This window comes from Prosopis cineraria, unplaced genomic scaffold, assembly GCF_029017545.1.
Source record: "Prosopis cineraria cultivar Desert tree isolate PC_DT_omini unplaced genomic scaffold, ASM2901754v1 PC15, whole genome shotgun sequence".
Taxonomy (NCBI): Eukaryota; Viridiplantae; Streptophyta; class Magnoliopsida; order Fabales; family Fabaceae; genus Prosopis; species Prosopis cineraria.
In genome coordinates this window covers 6,024,181-6,046,961 of record NW_026555346.1, presented here as the reverse complement: position 1 = coordinate 6,046,961, position 22,781 = coordinate 6,024,181, and the positions used below count along the sequence as shown (strand labels likewise).

Sequence of the window (22,781 nt, the reverse complement as noted above, 5' to 3'; positions counted from 1 at the left end):
TCGTGGAACAAAAATAATATAGAAATTATTGTTATTCCTGAGTAGTATCATATCATAAAATGCTTTTAAAACGCGAACTTTAGAAAATTTGAAGGGGTGGGGGAGACGTGAAAAACAAAGCTTCATTCACTTCTTGCTAGTCATTCATTTTTTATAGATAGTAATACAACAAATAATATCATTTTCCAAAAAAAAAAAACACACAAACAGACTGGCAAATAGATCACTATAACCATCTCGGGCAGGGTCATTCAAGAATCAAATAGGTTCTCATCACACGCAAGATTACAATTTTTCTACTTTCCAGTTATATGGATTTTCATCAACGCTCATCGTGAATTTTGTTTCAACATTTTATTAAAATCCTGTGAGGAAATATTATTTTTGGTTAACTAGATAACAAATTTCCATGTTTTTTTTTTTGGTGGGGATGGTGTGAATTTATTTATTTAGTTGTGCAGCAATGAATTTAAGTCGATGTAAGAAGTTACATATCAAATAAAATTAGACCATCAATTAAAAAATTTAAAATATTTTTAATCAAATTTTATCCCAATAATATAATTAATTATCTTTAAACTAATACCTCTTTCTATATTTATCATTATTTAATAGAATGTTTACTTTAATGTAAATATAAAATGATTTATTTATTATAAATGCTTAAAGAAAAACAAGTTAATATTCTCTCTTTTTTTGGCTTGATAATTCATAATTCTAAAGTTTGAATTGCTTCTCTTATGCCTTGCTTGTTAATATTTTTTTTTTTTTGGGCCAGATGCTTGTTAATATCAAGGTTTGCCTAGTCTCACTTTTGCTTAAGAAGTGGCATCTTTTTGTTATTTTTTGCTCACTTTGCTCCCCCTCATTTAGTTGTATTGGAATGGACTTGAGTGATATAAGAAGTTACTTTCTCTATCTATACATAAAATATTTTATAAAAATTTATTTTGTTCTTAAGTATATAAGGTAACAATAATATTTTTGAGTAATAAAATAATTTTACCCTTATCTTAAAAAATAAAATAAATTATTAATTATATATTTTTTCTACTACCATCATGATATTAATTATGATATTATTAGAGGTAAAATTGAAAAATTATTGTATTTTTATGTAAGTTTAACTGAATAATAAACATTCATTAGTATATAGAATTCAATTAAAAATATCTTATATATAGAGAAAGAGAGAATATATATCAAATAAAATTAAATAAATTTAAAATATTTATAATCGAATCTTACTCAAGACGATATAATTAATTGTCTTTAGACTAACACCTCTTTTCATATTAATGTTTATTTAATAAAGTGTTTACTTTAAAATAAATATAAAGTAATTTATTTATTATGAATACTTTAAAAAAGCCTATTAATATTTTTTTCATTTGAGAACTCATAATTCTAAAGTTTGAATTGCTTCTCTATTTCCCCGCTTATTAATCTCCATGTTTGCTCAATCCCACCTTGGCTTAAAATGTGGCATTTTTTATTACTTTTTTCTCACTTTTCTCTCCTTCATTTTCTAGCGACAAAAACATTTTCATTTTTAATGACTAATGTTAGAGCCTAAATTTATTAAAAGATAAACATAGTTAGAGCAATACTGTTTTTATTTGGAACATGAAAATATAGCTTTCCATTTAATAAATATTAAATTCAATTCTTAATATTTTGATAAATTTCTCAAATCTATCCATTCAGACAAATTTATCTACAATAACTTTAAAATGAGTCATTTATTTTTAAACTGATACTTATCCATATTCTACATAAATCATGGAAAAAAGCGTCCTCAAAATTCAAACCACGTCATGAAAGTTCTGTACATGATATAATTACTCCTCGGCAAAATTTTTTTTAATCATTTTCATATTCAATTAACTGAAATTTTTACTAAAAAAAATAATTGAAGTCGAATGTGCTACAACATGATAATTATGTCTATAATTTTTAGAACTAATCCTTTCAATTTATTTATAAAAGGAAGGTAAAAATATTTCAATCGTAAAGTTTGAACGAATTTAGAAAGAAAAGCCTAAAAAGTAAAACTTAATTAATTAATTAATTTTAACATTAGAGGGCTCTAGGACAAGGACGGAAAAGTCAAAAGGGACCTTGCGGAAACAGCAAATTCGGGAGTGTAAGAAAAAACAAATTAGTTTATTAGTATTATTTTTTATTAAGAATTCGGAATTTTGAAGTTTGAACTGTTTTTCTTACGTCGCGCTTCCGCTCCGCTTATATCAACATCAATGTCCGCTCACTCCCACCCTCACTCTATCTTTCTCACCGCTCCTCACTTCATTTCATACTCTCTCACCTCACCCGCTGTCTCTTTCTCTTCCTTCTCTACCATTTCACCAGAGCTCTCACACGCCGTTGTTAGGGCTCGAGAGCTCCCAATAACTTAGTAAGTTCAGCTTGCACCCTTCTCTGTGGACGAATGAGCTTCCCCCACCCTTTATTTGAAACAAACAAAAAAAAAAAAAAATTCTTTCTGGAAATTTTTATTTTGAGATGTAGCTTATTAATTTCCGGTGAAGTGGAGTTTGATTGAGAGCTGCTTCCGAAAATGTTGGTAGCTTTTTACTTTTAGTTTGTGGATCTGGGTTTGAGTTGCATTGCTTGGTATTTTCAGGAATCCTGTCCTCCTTTTGTCTCCTTTGACAGGGAACAGAGAATCCATTTCGTGTGGTTAATTTTTGGAGAATTTTCCACTTGCCTTCTAACTTACAGCCGCACTTGATTGGAGATAAATGCTCAAGAGTTGTTCTCATTTTCGTTAATGTTTGATGATAAAACTTTTAAGAAGTTTGAATATGCTTGGGGCGGAAATAGCACGTGTGATCGACATTAGGGCTCTTGATTTGGTTCTGGAGAATATATTCAGAAAACCACGTGGGTATTCGTGTCAGCAAACATTCTTTTAGGTTGAGTACTGAAGAAAAGTGCGAACTGATCAAAGAAAAACTAGACTTTGACCATTGTTGCTCTGTCGTATTTCTGTTAATGAATCTCATTCTTTAATTTTTATTTTTGGCCTTAAGTTTCTTGGGTTCCAGCTACCATTCAAGAGATATGTAACCCTGATTCAGATTCTAACTATTGTGCTGATTTTTAATATTGCCTTCTTAAACCATTCTCTTTTGTTCGTAAATCTACTATTCAAGTGTTTACAGTACACCCTAGAAAGAATTAGTCACAAGGGCTGCATTGAGGAAAAATAATTTGTGCAGAAATACGTGTCTGCCGGAGTGCACTTGTATATACCATTGATTGCATTCTATGATCAGTTATCAACAAAAGTAACATGTCTGATAAGCAAGATAATATGGGGGGAAAAAAGAATTTCCGCTAATAACATTCGACCAAGATACGTCCAATGGATGGATAAATATCTGATTGGACTATTAGATCATGTTGAATTGACACTTGCAGCTCTTCTTTTCCTGGCAACAACAAGACTTTGTTTTGTGGAATTGTCATATCTAGTTGTGTTTCATCGCTGCTATCTCATGATAGTTTTGGTCTCTGAAGAGCAGGCATGAACAAAGTTATCGTCTGAAGCAATCAGGTTGCTTTTCTTCGAGGCACGCAAAATGAATAAAGGAAGTACTTTTTATGCTGAAGATGAGAAGTTTCCTTTCCGAATCACTAGAGCAAGGGCAAGAGCCTTGGGATCACTAGGAGGAATACCCACTTCCTCGAGGCCATCCTTTAAACAAGAACAGAAGCGTGCCCATCCAGCAAAGTCCAAAAGAGCAGCATCTGATGAGAGCAAAGCTTCGGTGGTTATTCCTGATGGTCTTCAGAAAAAGAGGCGGGCAATGCTCACAGATGTAACAAACATTTGTGAAAATTCATATCATAAAAGAATTGATGCACCCAGTTTCCAGGTATGCATGAAACAACTCATACGATGCAAAGGCAAATGCCAAATCATCAATATTTCGTAGATTTACTGTTTTGTTTTGTTTCATGAACTATTCTTATCTGAAAAAGTAAAAATGCAATGTGTGTACGTTAAATAAGCAAGAAAACTTCTGTACTGTCTCTTATATGGTCACTGAGTATTTGTCATTTACTGAGTTACAAGATTCATATATTATTATAAGTAGTTGATGATGCTAGTTGAATGTCCATTACATAGGCAAAAGGAGGTAAAAAAACAAAGTCAGCTTCTGTTGTGTCCACAGAAGTTTCTTCAACACAAGAAGACGATAAAACAAAGTTAGCTGAAGAATTATCCAAAATAAGGATGGTGGAATCACGCAACACTACTGATGCATTAAAGTTGGAAGACAAAATGCCACCACAACAATGCATGTCCAATGGTGTAGGAGATTGTCTTTTGGCAGATCCCATGCTTTCAACGCAGGACTCTGTGGTGTCTGATGAAATCCTGACCGCTCCAGATAAAGGTTTTCTAATAACTTTATGGCTCACCAGTCATCCCTATTTTGCCTTTATGCATTATGATAGAGGTCTATGATATGACTTTAGATGAAATTTTCCTATACGCATCTGTGTCGGTATGTGAATATTATTTATTTAATTTGATGGTGCAAGCTTTCAGTTTTTCTTCTGCATGTTTTTTCCTTGATTTTGTTTATTTGCCTTTTTAAGCAAAGATCATTTATATTTATCCACCACCTAAAATACCTGGAACTAGAACTACTAAATGTTATTTGATAATGGCTTTAACATACATGTAATTGGAATCTTTACACGGTGACTCCTGCTTTTCTTGCTCACAAATATTTTAAATTTCAATTTCATGAAGTCACTTTTTATTTTATTTTTTTAAAGAAAACTTTACATGGTTTCCCTTTTTCTGAAGCATAAAAAGTTACAAAAGAAGGCTGAAGCAACCCAGTAAGTCTGAATATGTCTTAATTGGTTAATGCAGAAATAGAGAAACTAAGACCCTCAGATGGCTTGGGCATTGTAGACATTGATTCAGAGTTAAAGGATTCTCAAGTTTGGAGTTTATATGCCCCAGACATATACAAAATCATACGTGTCACAGAGGTTTGTGTTGTAATGTTGTCAGTTTGACATTTTCTTCTGATTATTGCTTCTATGCTCTTCTGTATGTGACAAGTAATGAATATTCCTTTTCTTATGTCGTCCCAGTCTGACAGTATTATACTATAGCATTATGATAAGGTTCTTTCAGGACATAACAATTAGAACCCACAAAGTTTTCTTCTAGAAATATTATGATTTTGTTGCCTAAAAATCTTTACATGACAAAATGTTTTCAGTTGTATGAGAAAAATAATAAGCTTCAGCAAAAGTAATTTGATGTTAATTGTTGGTAATCCAGCTTGAAAGAAGACCATCAACTGATTACATGGAGAAGTTACAGCAGGACGTCAATCCCAACATGCGGGCAATTCTGATTGATTGGCTTGTGGAGGTTAGTTCCTCCCGTGTTATGCATCAAAATCTGAAGGATGTTTTCATTTTCTCCTCTAACCTAATTGATCTAATATCTTCTCTTTGGAGTTTAAAAACATCTGAATACTGTCTCAACTGAGCTTAGCCATCAAACTTCATTGCTTAATATTCTCTATATTGCTTTCAGGTTTCTGAGGAATATAAACTGGTTCCAGATACTCTTTACCTTACTGTAAATCTCATCGACCGGTTTCTCTCTATAAGCTTAACTACGAAACAAAAGCTTCAGCTTGTTGGTGTCGCTTGCATGCTGATTGCATCGTGAGTTCCCTTCTTTGTGATGGTCCTCATTCTTTAATGTACAAATTCCCTCATGCTCAAATTTAGACACTGTATAGTTGATAACTGATGGCAATAATTCTTTTCATCCTTGGTCTAGTATGGAGATGAATACAATGACGACTATTATTTTAGATGGCTCCTCATTTAGCTTTATGAAGACTGTTGTCATTTCACAGATTATGCTATATTCTGTGGCATTGTATTGACTATTGAGCCTTTAACGTGATATTATCGAGAACCAATAATTGTGTAACTCCCTTGTGCGTAAGGCACAAAATTGAAGCTGCAACATTTATCCTGTTTTGCTTTGGTTACGTGGCTGTAAAAAGTTAGAAGAATGTGATATTACGGATATAATCTGGTCCTGAAACTTTATAGAGTGTATGTGATACTACGTGCAAGTGGTGATGGAATATATCATCTCTGTTGTTTCTTAACCTTTTAGGGGCCTCTAACGTTTTCTTATCTTTCTTGGCTTGAAGAAAGTATGAAGAGATTTGCGCTCCTCGAGTGGAAGATTTCTGCTTCATCACAGATAATACATACACGAGAGATGAGGTATTTACTTCTTGAGATATATACACTTCAGGGTAGTTATATTTGTTTCAAAGAATTGCCTAGCAGTTTAATCAAACTTCAAACGTTAATCATCAAAACTGGTATATAAGACCCCTAAATCGCCGACACTTGACAGGTATTGAAAATGGAGAGTGAGGTTTTAAATCTTCTGCATTTTCAGTTAGCTGTTCCCACCACCAAAACATTTCTCAGGTATGCATTACAAATCTGGATTTTATTTCTGGAAAATGGCGTTCAGTTAAATTGAGGCACTGTAATCTTTCAGGAGATACATCCAAGTAGCACAATGTTCCTACAAGGTACTTTTTTTTTTTTTGGCTAGTGAACCACAAAAAAGGAAAAAAAGAAAGAAAACCAGTAATATGCTAATGCCTATCTGTTCTGCTTGTCATATAGGTTCCATGTGTTGAACTGGAATTATTGGCAAATTATTTAGCTGAGCTTACACTCGTTGAATACAACTTCCTCAAGTTCTTACCTTCCCTTATTGCTGCATCTGCTATCTTCCTTGCCAGATGGACGCTCAACCAGTCAGAACACCCATGGGTCTGAACTTTGTCTGACTCTACCTTGAATTGTTTTGCGTGTCAACTATTCTAAGAGGATTTCTACTTTGTGTACCATTTGCACTCTGCAGAACCCAACCCTGGAGCATTACACAAGTTACAAAGCACCAGCGCTTAAAGCTAGTGTTCTTGCTCTGGAAGATTTACAATCCAATACCAAGTCATGTTCCCTGAATGCGATACGAGAAAAATATAGACTTCAAAAGGTAAGAATCACGCAAAATAGGAGACCGATTCGTTCTATATCTTTTAATGGTATACTCCATCCGGTCCTATTTATAAATCATTTCTACCAACCTCATCAATACCAATACAATAAAAGTACAAGGAATAAAAGTAAGTAAAATTCCAAACATGCCCCTATATAACAAATCTAAAAAGTAATGTCCTGTTACTTTTTCTCTCTCATGAAGGGTAATTTTAGAAATACCTCTCAAATATTACCTAAAAAGACGCACCGTGACTTATAAATGGGACCAAATACACCTTCTAAAATTGGACTTATAAATGGGACCGGAGGGAGTATATTTTATCGTAGTTTTGTGGTCCTAGTCTCTTTTTATGTTGTTAGTAGATGTTGGAATCAATGCGGTTCCTTTGAGCTGGCCTTAAGATGGTGACATGACGGTGAATTTTGCTTCTGACAGTTCAAGCGCGTGGCAGCATTGTCTGCAAAAACAGTGCTACCTCTTTTCGAGACTCAATTGTAGATGATACAGAGCTCTCAAGAAGGATCACATCAAACATCGACGTTCAAGTTCAATCAATTAAGGCACTTGGAGACCTCATAGTGACGTGAAATTGGTACAGCAAGATAGTTTTCAAACAGTAGGTCTGCCCTTAGAGCTAAATATTTTTTTTTGAAACTCGCTAGCCTACTAGCAACTGCTAACTTCAGCTACACCCTTCAGGTTGCTTTCTTGCAACAAGCCTCGTTGCTTTATCAAGATTACTTTTGTACCCAAACTGTGTAATGAAAAAATGCCAAAAATATATTTACAATCCATCTTCATCTTCCATTTTTCTAGTTTTGGCGATGGTAGACTTAGAACCATCGAATGCCGAAAATGTTGCAAGATATTTATTTCCCTAATTATTTACTAGGACACGTCAGGTTTTTTTTTTAAAAAAAAATCAAACGGAATTTCACACAAATAAATATTTGAATCAAAACTTAATCCAACATCCTACCAGAAAAAATTCACATTGAACCTAAATGATGAGTAAAATAAGAATTTTAAGAAAGACTTATTGATCATATTTATTTAAATTTAAAATCTTTAAAATTTTAAAATTTCACTGCAATTTAAGGGTCTAGATTTAATATTAAATTTCTAAAAAAATGATAATTGTTTGATATTTAAATTAATATCAAAATTGTCTTATTTTACTTGTTTATTTACTTATGAAATTTTGTTAATTGCCCTACTTTACATGTTCATTTTCTTAGAATGAAATTAAGTAAAAGACTGATAATAAACAAGTAAACTAAGGTAATAAATAACAATTTATAGATAAATAAACAACATATAATATGAAAATTAACAAGTTATCTTAAGATGATTTAAATACTTAAAATAAAAATAAGTTAAGTAAAGCAATTAACAATATTCCATAAATAAATTAACAAATGAAGTAAGACAATAAATACATGAAATAAGGAAGTTTTAATATATTTTTAATGAGGCAATTTTGTTATTTTTTTAAAAAATTTAATATCAAATTAATATTTTTAGATTATAGTAAAATTTTAAAAATTTAAGAGTTTTAAATTAAAACAAGTGTGGTGAACGAATCTTTATTGAAATTCTCCATATGTGCTCTTATTTGTGTCCCACATTTGACTTGCCGGATTCCATTACACTCAGTTATCTAAATTTTTTCGTCCTGTGACGTGTTCCTCGAAGCATGAAGCCAAGCCAGGAACTCAACCCTACAAATGTACTATTTTTAAATTATAGTAAAATTTTAAAAATTTAAGAGTTTTAAATTTAAACAAGTGTGGTGAACGAATCTTTATTGAAATTCTCCATATGTGCTCTTATTTGCGTCCCACATTTGACTTGCCGGATTCCATTACACTCAGTTATCTAAATTTTTTCGTCCTGTGACGTGTTCCTCGAAGCATGAAGCCAAGCCAGGAACTCAACCCTACAAATGTACTATTTTTAAATTATAGTAAAATTTTAAAAATTTAAGAGTTTTAAATTTAAACAAGTGTGGTGAACGAATCTTTATTGAAATTCTCCATATGTGCTCTTATTTGAGTCCCACATTTGACTTGCCGGATTCCATTACACTCAGTTATCTAAATTTTTTCGTCCTGTGACGTGTTCCTCGAAGCATGAAGCCAAGCCAGGAACTCAACCCTACAAATGTACTATTTTTAAATTATAATAAAATTTTAAAAATTTAAGAGTTTTAAATTTAAACAAGTGTGGTGAACGAATCTTTATTGAAATTCTCCATATGTGCTCTTATTTGCGTCCCACATTTGACTTGCCGGATTCCATTACACTCAGTTATCTAAATTTTTTCGTCCTGTGACGTGTTCCTCGAAGCATGAAGCCAAGCCAGGAACTCAACCCTACAAATGTACTATTTTTAAATTATAGTAAAATTTTAAAAATTTAAGAGTTTTAAATTTAAACAAGTGTGGTGAATGAATCTTTATTGAAATTCTCCATATGTGCTCTTATTTGTGTCCCACATTTGACTTGCCGGATTCCATTACACTCAGTTATCTAAATTTTTTCGTCCTGTGACGTGTTCCTCGAAGCATGAAGCCAAGCTAGGAACTCAACCCTACAAATGTACTATTTTTAAATTATAGTAAAATTTTAAAAATTTAAGAGTTTTAAATTTAAACAAGCGTGGTGAACGAATCTTTATTGAAATTCTCCATATGTGCTCTTATTTGTGTCCCACATTTGACTTGCCGGATTCCATTACACTCAGTTATCTAAATTTTTTCGTCCTGTGACGTGTTCCTCGAAGCATGAAGCCAAGCCAGGAACTCAACCCTACAAATGTACTAGGGCTCCCCCAAAAGTTTTCGTCTCTATCAAATTCCTTCTTTTTTTTTGGGGGAGGGGGGGTTGTGGGTTGTGTTGGGGGCATGTTTTGAGTTATTTTCTGTTTCTACCATGATTGTTTGTTTTTTTTTTTGACCAACATGATTCTACAATGATTAACTGATCTTTTTTTTCCCTTGTCTTCATAAATGAGTGCATCGTAGTGTCAAAATGGCTCCAATTCCAAAGGACCAGATAGTCATAAAATAGATATGACTCGTCCTCCTCAATTCTCCCCACCCCGCAGCCCCACCCAAAAGAGAGAGAGAGAAAGAAAGCAAACCCGGAAGAGGAGATTCTTGAAACATATTTTACTTTAAATATCCACATAACTATTTCCCATTGTCTTCTGCAAATCACATGTTTAGGAGACACCCTATCTAAGAACAGTACTTTGGTTTGTTAATAAGATAATGCAGAAAATCGTTTCGATCAGCTGCGTGGTCCTTACATGAGTTAACTAGCATTCCACACAGTCGCAATCAAAACCCTGATATACAACATCAGGCTGGCAGCCGCATATAGATATCACCTAAAACAAATACCTTAACGCCCCCATTAACGGCCATTTCCACCACAACAGCGGAAAAAGGGAAAATAAAAAACATGGAAATATAACATGCAACTTAGGTTGTCAAAGGACACACTAAAACAGCTGTATTCCCGATCACTGGCCGGAGACTGGCTGCTTGCTCTAGTTGTTCCCACGCTTCTTTTCGCTTCTCGGCCGCTGAGATTAGGAAGGCTGCTTCCTCCTTGAAGTGAGAATGGCACGACAGAAAGAGCTTGTCATCCATCTCTATGAACATCTTTCTAATATTAAGGGTTAAATTGAACACAGGTTGGCTCCAGTGGCTCTGAGAGTTTCTCTCTAGTGCTGGAAATATGATGGGCAGGATCACCTGACGGTTATGTGCAATCAAGTTCACAATATGATCATTGTTCCATAAGAAAAGGGCCCTTTCAGCTACCTGAAACAATCCAAATTGAATAGAGTTGTGACCATTCAGGCAACCAGCAAAAGGGAGAACATTGCAGGGATGTCTATGGAATGAAAATAACTAATTTAAAGAGAATCACAATAGGGCAAAAGTGATAAACGCATTAAATACAGAGAACATTTAAGAAATCAAGTTACGATTATAAATGTTGCAAGCAGGGACAAGTTCAGGCCAAAAGAAAGGGTTCAAACGTTAACAACTACTTCCAGAAGAAAACTACTTCAGAAACTACTAGGTACACAAAAATCTAATAAAGCACCTCCACAGAAGAATTTCCCAACACAAGGTTATGAGATATGTTTCAAATTTGAACCTTGAACAAAAATACAAAATACTATCAAGCAATGGCCGTTCAGTCTCCTATCCACATGGGGTTAACCTTTCAACCTGAATTTTTTATTCTCGTTGAGAATTTCTCAAAAGATAAGAGAAAACCTTAATTCCAACAGAGTCAAATTACGTGAGTGATGAAAAGAAACCAAAACTCCTTGCTGTTTCCATCTTCCCCCTTTACAATTCACAGCTTCCAAGTTTACGAGTCTAATTAAGAACATATCATTGCCACCATAACTCTATATATATCAGCAAGTCAGTGACACGTGATTTAACTTACACCACAGCCATTGCAGGTAGACAAAAATATTTGACAGAAATGGGAGGCCCAAGAATATTATGATAATTATCACAATTCACTTTATAATGGGGCATACAACTTAATTATCTTCTACCCTATATCACTCTCAATCTCTTACAATAACTGTCACGATAACCTAGGAAATAACAATTTACCTGCTATAGCAGAGAGCTGACAATCAACCCAAAACATGCTACATCAGAAATTAGTAACCAATCTACAGAAGAGCTAAGAGAAACTTGAAAAACAACTGAAAAAGAAGCATTTTGATGACATGGACCTCCAAGGTTGCAAATAAAGCAAAATGGTAATGCCACAACATAACTATAATAGCAAAATAGATTATCAATCTTGGAAGTACCGATGTAGTTTATTCAACGTGGACAAACAAACAGAAATAAGCTAATACGAGAATTCGGCAAACAAATGAAGTGTATGGCAATTTACCTGAAAGTGTAAGCTGTTAATGCAGCAACCAATCCGCCAAAACAATGGGACCATAACCCTCTGGAACTCTACCATGTTGATTACTTCCAAAATCTCTTCCATTTCGCCCAAGAACATGACCTCCTTCTGACTATTTGTTATTGGCCAATATTTTAACAAACCCCTTATAACAGTGCTGGCCAGCTTCGGCTCCTTCTCCACGAACTGTATAACGCAATTGGACAATTGCTGGAAATAAGCACCCATGGATTTTGGCTTGTGCAAGGGGATCAAAACTCTCCATAAAAAGATTTTGTGCTCCTCTTTCAAAGGCAAGGCAAACCCACAAATTATGCTCCCAAAAATCTCCAATAACTCAGCAATGCCATTGTGCTTCTCAGACTCATACACAAATCGGTAAAATATGTTGTTAATAGATTTTCGAATATAGGGCCTATGCACCATGAACTTTCCATAAACCCTGTGCAGAATAGTCTTCAAGCAGTCTCTTTCTCTTGGATCCTCTGAATCAAACAATTCAAGCAATCTCGAGATAAATGAATGATCAATATACTTTTTCGCCACCTTAGCATCAAGACACGGAGAATTAATAAAACTAAGCAGCGATTCATACACAAGCTGTAAATGTGGCCAAGCAGGGTCAAATACTGGTTCATCATCGTCATTCTCGCCACCAGCACCACTCCCATGAGACCGATACGGTGGCGAGAAAGCCCTAAAGAGATTAATAGCACACATTCTACTCATAGCAACAATAGCAGGTTCACTGAATTTAGTCGACCCAGAAGCGACAAAATCGACGAGCTCGAGCAATGTTCGCCTTTTGACATCTTTTTCCACGACATTCTTGCCAGGGTCAGTGAAATCGAAAGTCATGCAACAAAGGCTCAACTTACTCACAAATAGGTTCATCTTCTCTGCATTTGGCACATCTTTGAATGGCACCAAGGGTTCGATCCCAGACACGATGCTCGCGGGGAAAACCGCCGACGAAGAAGTACGTTTCACAGCATTGGATCGAGTGGAAGAACTCCCACCGTTCTGCCGATTAGCCCTCCCGGTGACGCGCGGCGAAGCGGCCACTGAGTCCCGATATGGCTCCTCCACATCGGATTTGGATGACTTCCGAGGAAGCTTGCTGAAGAATTGCTTGAGCATAGCGAAAAGAAGCTAATACAAATAGACTACTGGAGCTTCAGATGGAGGCCATGAAGAACCAATCTGGCCGACAGTGAGAAAATTCTAGACAAGCCAGGAAAGCGAAAACATGAGGCAGCATGTTAACCCTAGATCTCGCTCATGAAGGCAGGAAAAATCAAGTACAAAGGGAGCGCTTGCATGAAAATGAGATCCACATACCATTGTATGGATGGGATTCGGGAAATATTGGTGATGCTGCACAAAGCGTTGGTTAAAATTAAAAAATAAAAATTCTTGGAGACTTCTGGGTGCCAAGCAATGGCAACCAAAGGAGGAATTCGGAAGTGAGAACGAAGATCAACAGTTAAATCTCCTACTCCTGGTAACCATTTCGAACTTTGGCCCCCGAATAAAGGGAAGGTGGGAAGCAAAACGCGTGGTGGAGTTGAGAAAATGAGGTTTTAGGGCAAAAAATCAGAAGAGGGAAGTTCAGTGGTGATGAGGATCACGGAGCTACTGTTAAAGATTTTGATAATGGAACCTCGGAGCTGTTTCTTTCTGTTGATAATGACCGATCAGGTCCGAAACTGGAAACCGAACAACATAAACCAGTACCAAAATGTCAAGTACATATCGATTATCAATAGCTGGCAAAAAAAAAAAAAGGAAAGGAAAGAGGAAAGAGGAAAGAGAGAGAGAGTAATATATCAAGTTTTTTTTTTAAAAAAAATCAGAACCAACTGGGTTACGCTCCTCGGGTGCAGATGCAGAACTGGTGGAAAGCTTTGATTTAGTTTAAAATGAAAAATATCTCAATCTATTATTGTATCCTTTAATTTTATAATTTTTTTTTATCATCTCCTATCGATTGCAGATATTACATGGAGTTTTCAATAATGAGATAGTTTCCGGTATAAACATTTACATGGTGCAATTTAAAATACAACACGTACATTTTTTATAAATGATTAATAATTTAATTAAGTTTTACAGATTAATTGTCTAAAAAGAGTATTCCTTCACTTAAAAAATTATTTTTAAAGGGTCGTATTTTTAAAAATGTAATACGTTTTTAAAATAGAATTATGGACTTTTAAGTATTCATAATAAATAAGTTATTTTATATTTATTTTAAAGTAAAGCATCTTATAAATAAATATAAATATAAATATAAATATAAAAAATAATATTAATTTAAAAATAATTTATTATTCTTTTTTGTTGAATTCGATTTAAAAATGATGTGAAATATTTTCTTAAATTTTATTTATGAGTTGTTTGAATATATTTTATCAAAAATAATAAAAATCTAAATTTTATAAACTATTTTTAATAAATTTTTTAAGGGTAAAGGAGTAAAAATATTTTTTGAAGGTTAATTGATCATTGCATAAATATCATGTGAGAAAATATTATTTTGACAAAATATTAAATTAAATTACTTATTTCGTTACAATAATATTGAAAATTATTTAAAAATTTTGAATCTATCACGAATGAAATTGCTTAATGTTGTGACAATATTTTTAAAGTGGGGTGCCATAAGAGGTGTACTTAGTCTCAATCTTTAATTATGTACAACTTATTTTATTATGTTGAATTTCAAGTTTTGCATAAAAAAATGAATGGAGAAGAAGGGAGAAAGGAGATGAGATACATGCCAATGTAAAGAAATCATGTGACATGAATTTTAATGAACTAGTCATTATTATACTTACTAAATTAACATTATGAGTACTCATACGATAATCGATCAACCTCCATAAAAATTTATATAGGAATATTTTTGTCTACATTAACAAAAAAAATGATCAACTTCTATTTAAGTATAAGCTAAACTATCAAATATTTAAAAGATTTGATGAATTAATCATTTTTGTACCAATTTTATAGCTATTTTTGCTCTCGGCCCATAACTTCGTGTGTATTTTTACCCTTTTATTATGGGCCTGTTTGGATACCCTCTTAGAATCAATTTTAAGTTCAAAATCATGGTTTTAAAAAATTTTATTCAAATATCTTAATTTTTTCAAACTCCATTTGAAATAAGTTAAAATTTGTTTCATTTTAAAAAATTAATATCATAATCAATTCTTAAAAATTTATCCAAACACCATCACATTCTAATAATTATTTTTTCTTAATCAATTTTTTTAATTAAAATCCAAACACACCCTAGTTCATATTAACAAAAATTGGCTTGTAGTGTGCACAACTAGCATTTAATATTTAAAGTTAATAATGTTAAGTTAAAATTAATGATTTGATTATTTTTATATCATCTCATATAACTTTATAAATATTTATATTTTTTATCATTATTAAATATTGAGTGCTCTTTACTAACTATTTTACAAATTTTTTTATCCTGTTGCCTAATTTTTAATATCAATAACGTATTTCTTCACTTTCCATGATGCAGATTGTGACGGATAGCAATGAATGGGAGCATCAATGATGAAAAGAAAGAGGCCAGTATATGAATAAACAGGACACACACGCGTCATTGATAATTGGTTGCAGTGAAACCTGTAAATGAAAAGGACTAGACTCGATGATTCATATCCGTGTGACTAGGCTGGACTGGCCTTTCTGCATAAAATCTCCCATAATTTCGGTTTTCAGATTCAGGCGTGGCATCAAATAATTAACAGATAATATTTATATACTTAATTTATATATTTAATATATTTTTTTAATCAATAATAATAATAATAATAATAATAATAATAATAATAATTTATTATAAAATAAATGATTTATAAAAGATATATTTGATGAGAAACAAATGATTAAGAGCGTGTTAGTTTTTCCTTAATTAATGACCTCACCTCTTTAGAGGACTCATGACCCCTACTACGCTCGTGGAGATTAAAAGGCCATCGATCTCGTTTATCCCACGCATGTCCGCCACCTCAATCATATTCGTGCCCAACCTTCCTGTTCACTTGGCACGTCCTTTGCACTTTGATTTCATTTCTATTAGTACTCATCGTCTGCGAAAGCTGGAATCATGAGCATGCTTCTAAAGTTCTGGAGCTGGATTTTCCTTTCAGGTTCCACATCAAACTTGTTTGTCAATGACTTTCTATAATCTTTACCGTTTAGTTGACAATTTTTTTAAAAAATAAAAAATAAAAATTAACACTGCAGTACTGTGTGGTGTGTAGACGAAAATTCAAAACTATCTTTCCCTCTGCAACCCGGTTCCCCAAGCTTATGCTCTTGTACAGCTTCGCACGGCCCCCCAAGAGTTTATCCTCTTGCAACAAATCGGATTCTTAATGAATTGTGTTCTTTATTTTATTTTTTTTGCCGAAAGATTCTTAATGAATTGTTGAGTTTCACAAGTTTGGTATCATACGTTCCCAACTACTCTATGATTCATAGATTCCCATTTTTTTAACTTCCTTTTATATAACAGGGAAAATGACAATTAAAATATTTTTGAAATGTATCAATGATAAATAGGTATCGTGAAATACGATATTATTTTATAGTTTTTAGGAACTTGCTTGACATTTTAATTTTTTTGTGAATGACACATTTGCCCTTTCATTCTCCATTTTCGTTGTTGCCCGTGTACCTACACATGCATGGAAGCTTGAATTTTAACCAAGGTTTCTAGTCACTTACCACCTGCCTCACATGCTTCCACGTCAATACTCAAAATTGCAACCCTATCAGAAAATCCTCCATCTTCACCTTTGGTGGCATCACGTCCGGCCATACACTTCCATCTGTTGTGCGTTCATTTGTCATGCTTAAGGATCTCAATGAAGCTTTACATGAACGGGGATATTGAAGAGATTCGTAGGGCTTGATTGAAGTAAGACTCCCAGTGAGGATGCAAAAGGGAGATGTGTGCTTATCATCCTGATGTGTTCAGAGAACATTGTGAGGAACACAAACGATGTTGATTTGCAAGTCCCTGCCTTTGTCGACATTCAGTTGTTCACATCTTCATCGTTGTTCGCATGCTATTGTCACCATTCTTTCTTCACAGTTCCTTCACCGTCATTGACTTTCATATCTTTTTCTTTATCCATTGTAGATCTATTGAAATTTGTTTCGTTAATGTCTCTATACTTTTAAATCCTGGACATATTGTTTCTGATTCAAAATTTATTGCATTTTGTAAATTATAGATTTTTTTTAATAATACGTGATTATGTCTTTGGATTGGAATATTTCAATGGATTTGATTTATGGGAGTGAGAATATTTGGATTGTGGATTGTAATCGATACTTAACTCGTTGCCATCAACTTTTGTCAACGAGATGACACATTAAAGCATATACATGCAATCACTACAGAAAAAAAAAAGATTATTTTGCAGCAGTTTTGACTTAAACCGCTATAATATCGTAACAATTTGGCTCTCGTCTTTTAATAGGAATCATAGTAGTAGTTACAATAGCAACTTACCGGCTACAAACCACTACAATATTGTAGAGATTTTCCAAAATTGCTACTAGCAAAAGTAGAATCTGGAATAAGAGTCGATTAAGAAACTTTGTTTAAATAAAAGTTCATGCTTGATAAAATATGAGGTTTTTATGGTAATTGAGTTTTTAGGCCTGGCCCCGATAAGTCTTGAAAAAAGGACCCAAGCCTTTAAGACATGTTTTATTTTTTTTTTTTCATCCTTTCTACCTTTAAATGCATCGCTTGAAAAATGAAAAAAAAAAAACTTTAAACATTTAATCATTCCAAGTTCTCTAGCTCTCCTCCTCTCTCAATTCAATTTCTCTTTCTCATCCTCTTCTTTCCCCTAGTTGTCTCCCCTCTAGCCATTTCCCTCTCATTGCTCTGCTTGCCTTCTATATCTCTTTGTCTCTCGACTCACCTCTCCCTCTTGTCTCTTGACTCAACATCTCTCGACTCGATGTCTCTCTCTCGACATTTTGTTGCTTTGGCTTTTTGGCTCTCTTACTTTTAAGTAATTCTCCTCCTAGCATAGATTTTTCTTTAAGCCATTGACGTTCGAGATTTCAATTCGATGCTCGTATTTAAGATTTCAATTTGATTTGGAGATCTTGATCCCTCATCTCATTTTGTGATGATTATATCAATATGCCTCAACTGTTTTGTTTTTTGAAACTTATTGTGAATTACGATGACATCAACTAACATGTATTGAAGCTTTTAAATTTTTTATTTATTTTTTATATAATGTGATACCTTGATTTAGTTTATATTGAATTTTAGAGTAAAATTATAATGTTGAATTTAATTATTTTTTAAAAGAAAAACATTAAATTGTATTATTAATTTTTTTTATTTTTTAAACTGGGCTTTTGGACTTAGCCTCAAGCTTTTTCAATGAGAGTTGGGCCTCAAAATTCAATCAAAATTTAGAAAAATAGGCTTCAAGGCTTAAGAGTTAGGCCTATAAGGGTTAGGTCTTAAAGGGTCTAGCCCGTTCGTATTTCTATCTTTATGTGAAAGGTTGGTATTGGTTTTAGTAGTGAAATTGCTACAAATTTTATAGTGATCTTAGACCTAAATTGCTACCAACTTGCCTCGAGTACTGAATGGTCAATGCCGTAATAGTTTGGTACCAAATTACTATCACTTTGAAAGCATATTAATGATAGTTTTAATCAGACGTTGAGGCTCGTTATGGTTTAGGTGGTGGTTTTTAGTCAAACTACTACTAAATTGGTGAGAACCACTACAACTGTTACATCTATATAAACCTTTACCTTTCTCATTTTTCACATTTGATAAAATTTTCTCTCATTGTGCTTCCAAGATCTCTTGTGTGTGCCAGTTCAGAATATTTTTTGGGATGCCTTCCTTCCTCTTGCTAGTGTTCAACTTGGATAACATATTTGACAACAATGACTCGGAGGAATAGTCACGATAGGAGGGTGATTTTAAAGCTAAAAACCTTGAGGGGTAGAAGTTCCTTGAAATCCCTGTCTAGATGATCGAGGAATTTCTAGACTAAGAGATATATGAGTCTCCTGAGACTAATAGCCATACCAACACACGAAGGAAGGGCTTTAGGTCATGACACGAGGTAATTAATTATTTATTTATTTATTTTAAATTAAATATTTAATTTCAATATTTCATAGCCCAATGGCAATACCTATATTGTAAGAGTGAGAACCTTGTACCCTACTTGAAGGTCATCGTGTGTTGATGAGGTACAACCCAACTGGGCAACTTGCCTCTCAGTCAAGACAACTATACAATATTTCTTGATGAGACTTGAGAAAAATATAATGTTTTTTCATTAATTAGCCTACTTGGAGGAAGGTTAGGCAGCAGTAAGCAAAACAGGAGACTTGGGACAAATTGTGAAGATACTTATATTTATTTAATATTCTATTTAATTTTACTCAGCTATATTAACGTATTTATTTACATTTATGTTTATTAATAATATTTATTTATAATTGTATTTAAATTTTAAATTTTATTGATTTATTGTATTTGTTTAATTAACTAAATATTGAATCTATTTAATTGTTGTCATATTAATTGTTTGTTATTATTTATGCAACAAAAATTTAGAGTGATAAACGATCAGAAGTCATACTGACTTTTAAAGATGGGGTAGAAGAATAGAAAGAATAGCTTGTTCTATAAATACGATGAGGATGAGACAAGGTTGATAGAAGAGGCAGCGGCAAATGGCCCCTCTCAAAATGAATCCTGATGATCGGGATAAATTTAGGTGGCAATATACTCTTGCTTAGTAGGTAATTAATTTTGTTTATTAATAAATGTTGTTTTATTTAAATGTAAATTGATTTTGTTTATTAAATTTTATTTTAAATATATTTTATTTATAACATGAAGTCTCTAGCAAGGTTAGGAACAGCAAGAGCCAATAGCCAATTCACTGTCCCAGTGGATCGAAGGGATTCGCCATTCGCTAGATGATATGGTAAATTCAATTAATTAAATTAAATTAAATTAAATTAAATTTTAATTTTAATTTTTATTATTTTAATTGTTTGAATTGAATATTATAGAAACAATAGACTGCCGTGATAGGGAAAAATGTTGACACAGGTGACCTCTGTGTGGAGACACAAGTACATAGAGATGGGAGTCCTCGTATTGCAGAGGTTCAGAGGTTGATTGCAAGTATTAAAATATTATTTTATATCATTTAATTGAAAAGTTTAATTTGATTAAATAATTTTATATTATTTAATTTAATAGTTTAAGTTTAATTAATTTAAAGTTTAAATTGACAAGATAGGATACCAGAGAAGCAACATGAGATTTGGGAGTCTCAGGCATCGATCGAGCCGGACCCTTACTTGCTAATAACCTTTTAAATCATCTTAGCAAGGTTTGGGGTATGATTTTGGGATCACGTCGATAAAGGTATTTAAAATTTTAAAAATGGCAGTCATTAATGAACTGCTACCAACATTGGTAGAATTTTTAAAATTTTCACATATCTTAATGAATCTATGAACTACTACCAAGTTCGAGCCAAAATTTTCAAACCAATAAACAAAATTTTATCGTAGATTTTATTATGGTGTGGGAGTTGAACTGCTACTCAAATTTGTAGCGTTCTAATTACATTGATAATGGTTTGAAAAATGGTTATTGTACACCTCACTATGTTTGATATAATAACGGTTTGCAAAACCGCCACTAACAACATTTGTAACAATTTAAACTGTTACTAGAGTAAAAATTGTGGTAAGTGTCAAAGAAAGCGATGGATTGGGCAGCAAGGACAACGTAGACATGGATATTGGCTAGGGGTGAGTTTGGAATTTAGTGGTGGTCGTGTGGTGAAAAAAATGGTGAAAGGATGATTTTGTCCAAGAAAATAATAGAGAACAGAGGATCATGGGAAAATAAAGGGCTTCAATATTTTGTTTTAGAGATAAAATGAATTTGTCACATTAAAATTAATTGACAGATAGGTCTCTAGATACTAAAAAATAATTATCATATTTTATAATACTTATTTAATATTTATATGTTTTGGAAGTTTTTTTTAAATTTGTATACTTAACTTTATATATTTAATATACTTATTTTTAAATAAATCAAAATATGTATATTTTGTATAAATTATTTATTTTATAATAAATTATTACTGTTAATTTTATTAACATATCAAGATTCACTTATTATAATTTAATTATATATAAATATATTAAATATATAAATTTAAATATATAAGTGTTATTTTGTTTTTTTTATCATTCTTTCTATATTATATTATATTATATTATATTATTCATTATTCATTATTCACGCTCAGCCATTCTTTATTGTTCCATGTGCATGCTTGTTATTAATTGCTTTGTGTACCACTTCTACGTGTCATTTCAGGTCACGGCAGCCCCTCCTTTGGCAGAATTTTTTTTCCCCCTTCTCTCTTTTTTTTTAAATTAATTATTTAATTTTTATAATTTTAATTAAATTATAATTCAATCTCTCACTTTTTATTTTTTATAATTTAATTTTAAATTTTTAACTTTATTATAAATTAATTTTTAAATTCTATCTCTTATAATTTAGTTTTTAAAATTTTAATCTTTTAAACATTGATTTTTATATTTTTAAAAATAAAATTATAAAAATTAAAAATATTTTAAAATTTATTATTAATAATTTAAATTATTAAACCTCTTTAATATTTATAAATATTATTACAAATATTAAAAATTTAAAATATTTTTAATCTTTATAATTTTACTTTTTAAAATATAGGGGCTATTATTTAAAAGGCTAAAATTTTAAGAATTGATTTATAACTGAGTTAAAACTTTAAAAATTGAATTATAATGAATTAAAATTGAGAGATTTAATTATAATTAAGTTAAAATTATAAGGATTAAATGATTAATTTTTTTTTTTATAAATAAATGAAGATAGTTCACATTAAACTTATTTGAAATAGTATTACTTGTTTTTTTTTTCTTTTGTCTAAGATATCTCTATTGTCAACAGTCATAAAATTAATTTTTCAAAAAATATGAGCACCATATAAAAAGTTATCCTCTCCCAAATTTTTTTCATACATACTTTCAGAAATTAGTACTACTTATTTTATTTTGTATGCATTGAGTTGAAAGTTATGAGTTCAATGAAATGGACATCTGATCTAGGAAGAATAGCATACTTCTAAACATTTCATTATTCATACAGATACAATAATTTTGCTCGTTATTTTAATTGATTAATTATTAGTGGCTATAGGAACATTCTCCGCTTATTATAAATAATTTTCTCGTTTACCCGAAGATTATATGATTCCCTCTCCCCCCATTTAAACAAGTTGCTAGATTCGCCTCACAAGTTGGGCGATGCAGACTGCAGAGTCATTTATTCATTTATTTTGTTGGCAGTATAATTGATAGGCGTCCTCTGAGTCGTCGGTGACAAATTTTTAATTTATTATGATATTTATTTTACACACACGCATATTAAAAGATCACATGGTGTCAAAATAAAAAATAAGTATGAGACTCATAGTAAAAATAAGTAATAGATATGAGATTTATGGTAAAAATAATATATACAGACCAACAATAAAATTACAAATATGATGTAAAAAATATAGGTTTGCAGCTCATTAGAATTTTTATTGTT

General features: G+C 32.2%; 2 protein-coding genes across 4 annotated transcripts; one reads left to right on the top strand and one right to left on the bottom strand.

The window, feature by feature from the left end:
* The first annotated feature begins 2,271 nt into the window (after positions 1–2,271).
* LOC129294537 (cyclin-A2-1) lies at positions 2,272–7,915 on the top strand. 3 transcript variants are annotated; one of them, XM_054932958.1, is made up of 12 exons: positions 2,272–2,416; positions 3,549–3,902; positions 4,157–4,427; positions 4,916–5,037; positions 5,336–5,428; positions 5,597–5,730; positions 6,234–6,309; positions 6,446–6,522; positions 6,596–6,629; positions 6,727–6,876; positions 6,968–7,102; positions 7,544–7,915. In XM_054932958.1, exons 2-12 carry the CDS (start codon positions 3,606–3,608, stop codon positions 7,604–7,606), a joined length of 1,452 nt encoding a protein of 483 aa, XP_054788933.1. In that variant the 5' UTR covers positions 2,272–2,416; positions 3,549–3,605; the 3' UTR covers positions 7,607–7,915. The 3 variants fall into 3 exon arrangements, with proteins under 3 accessions (XP_054788933.1, XP_054788935.1, XP_054788934.1); XM_054932960.1 differs by having other exon boundaries at positions 7,471–7,599; XM_054932959.1 differs by having other exon boundaries at positions 2,277–2,416; positions 3,544–3,902.
* A 2,351-nt stretch (positions 7,916–10,266) lies between these two features.
* On the bottom strand, positions 10,267–13,805 carry LOC129294742 (serine/threonine protein phosphatase 2A 57 kDa regulatory subunit B' kappa isoform-like). Its single transcript, XM_054933213.1, has 2 exons — positions 12,053–13,805; positions 10,267–10,941 (listed from the first exon to the last, which is right to left on the bottom strand). Exons 1-2 carry the CDS (start codon positions 13,208–13,210, stop codon positions 10,597–10,599), a joined length of 1,503 nt encoding a protein of 500 aa, XP_054789188.1. The 5' UTR covers positions 13,211–13,805; the 3' UTR covers positions 10,267–10,596.
* Between the last annotated feature and the right edge of the window lie 8,976 nt (positions 13,806–22,781).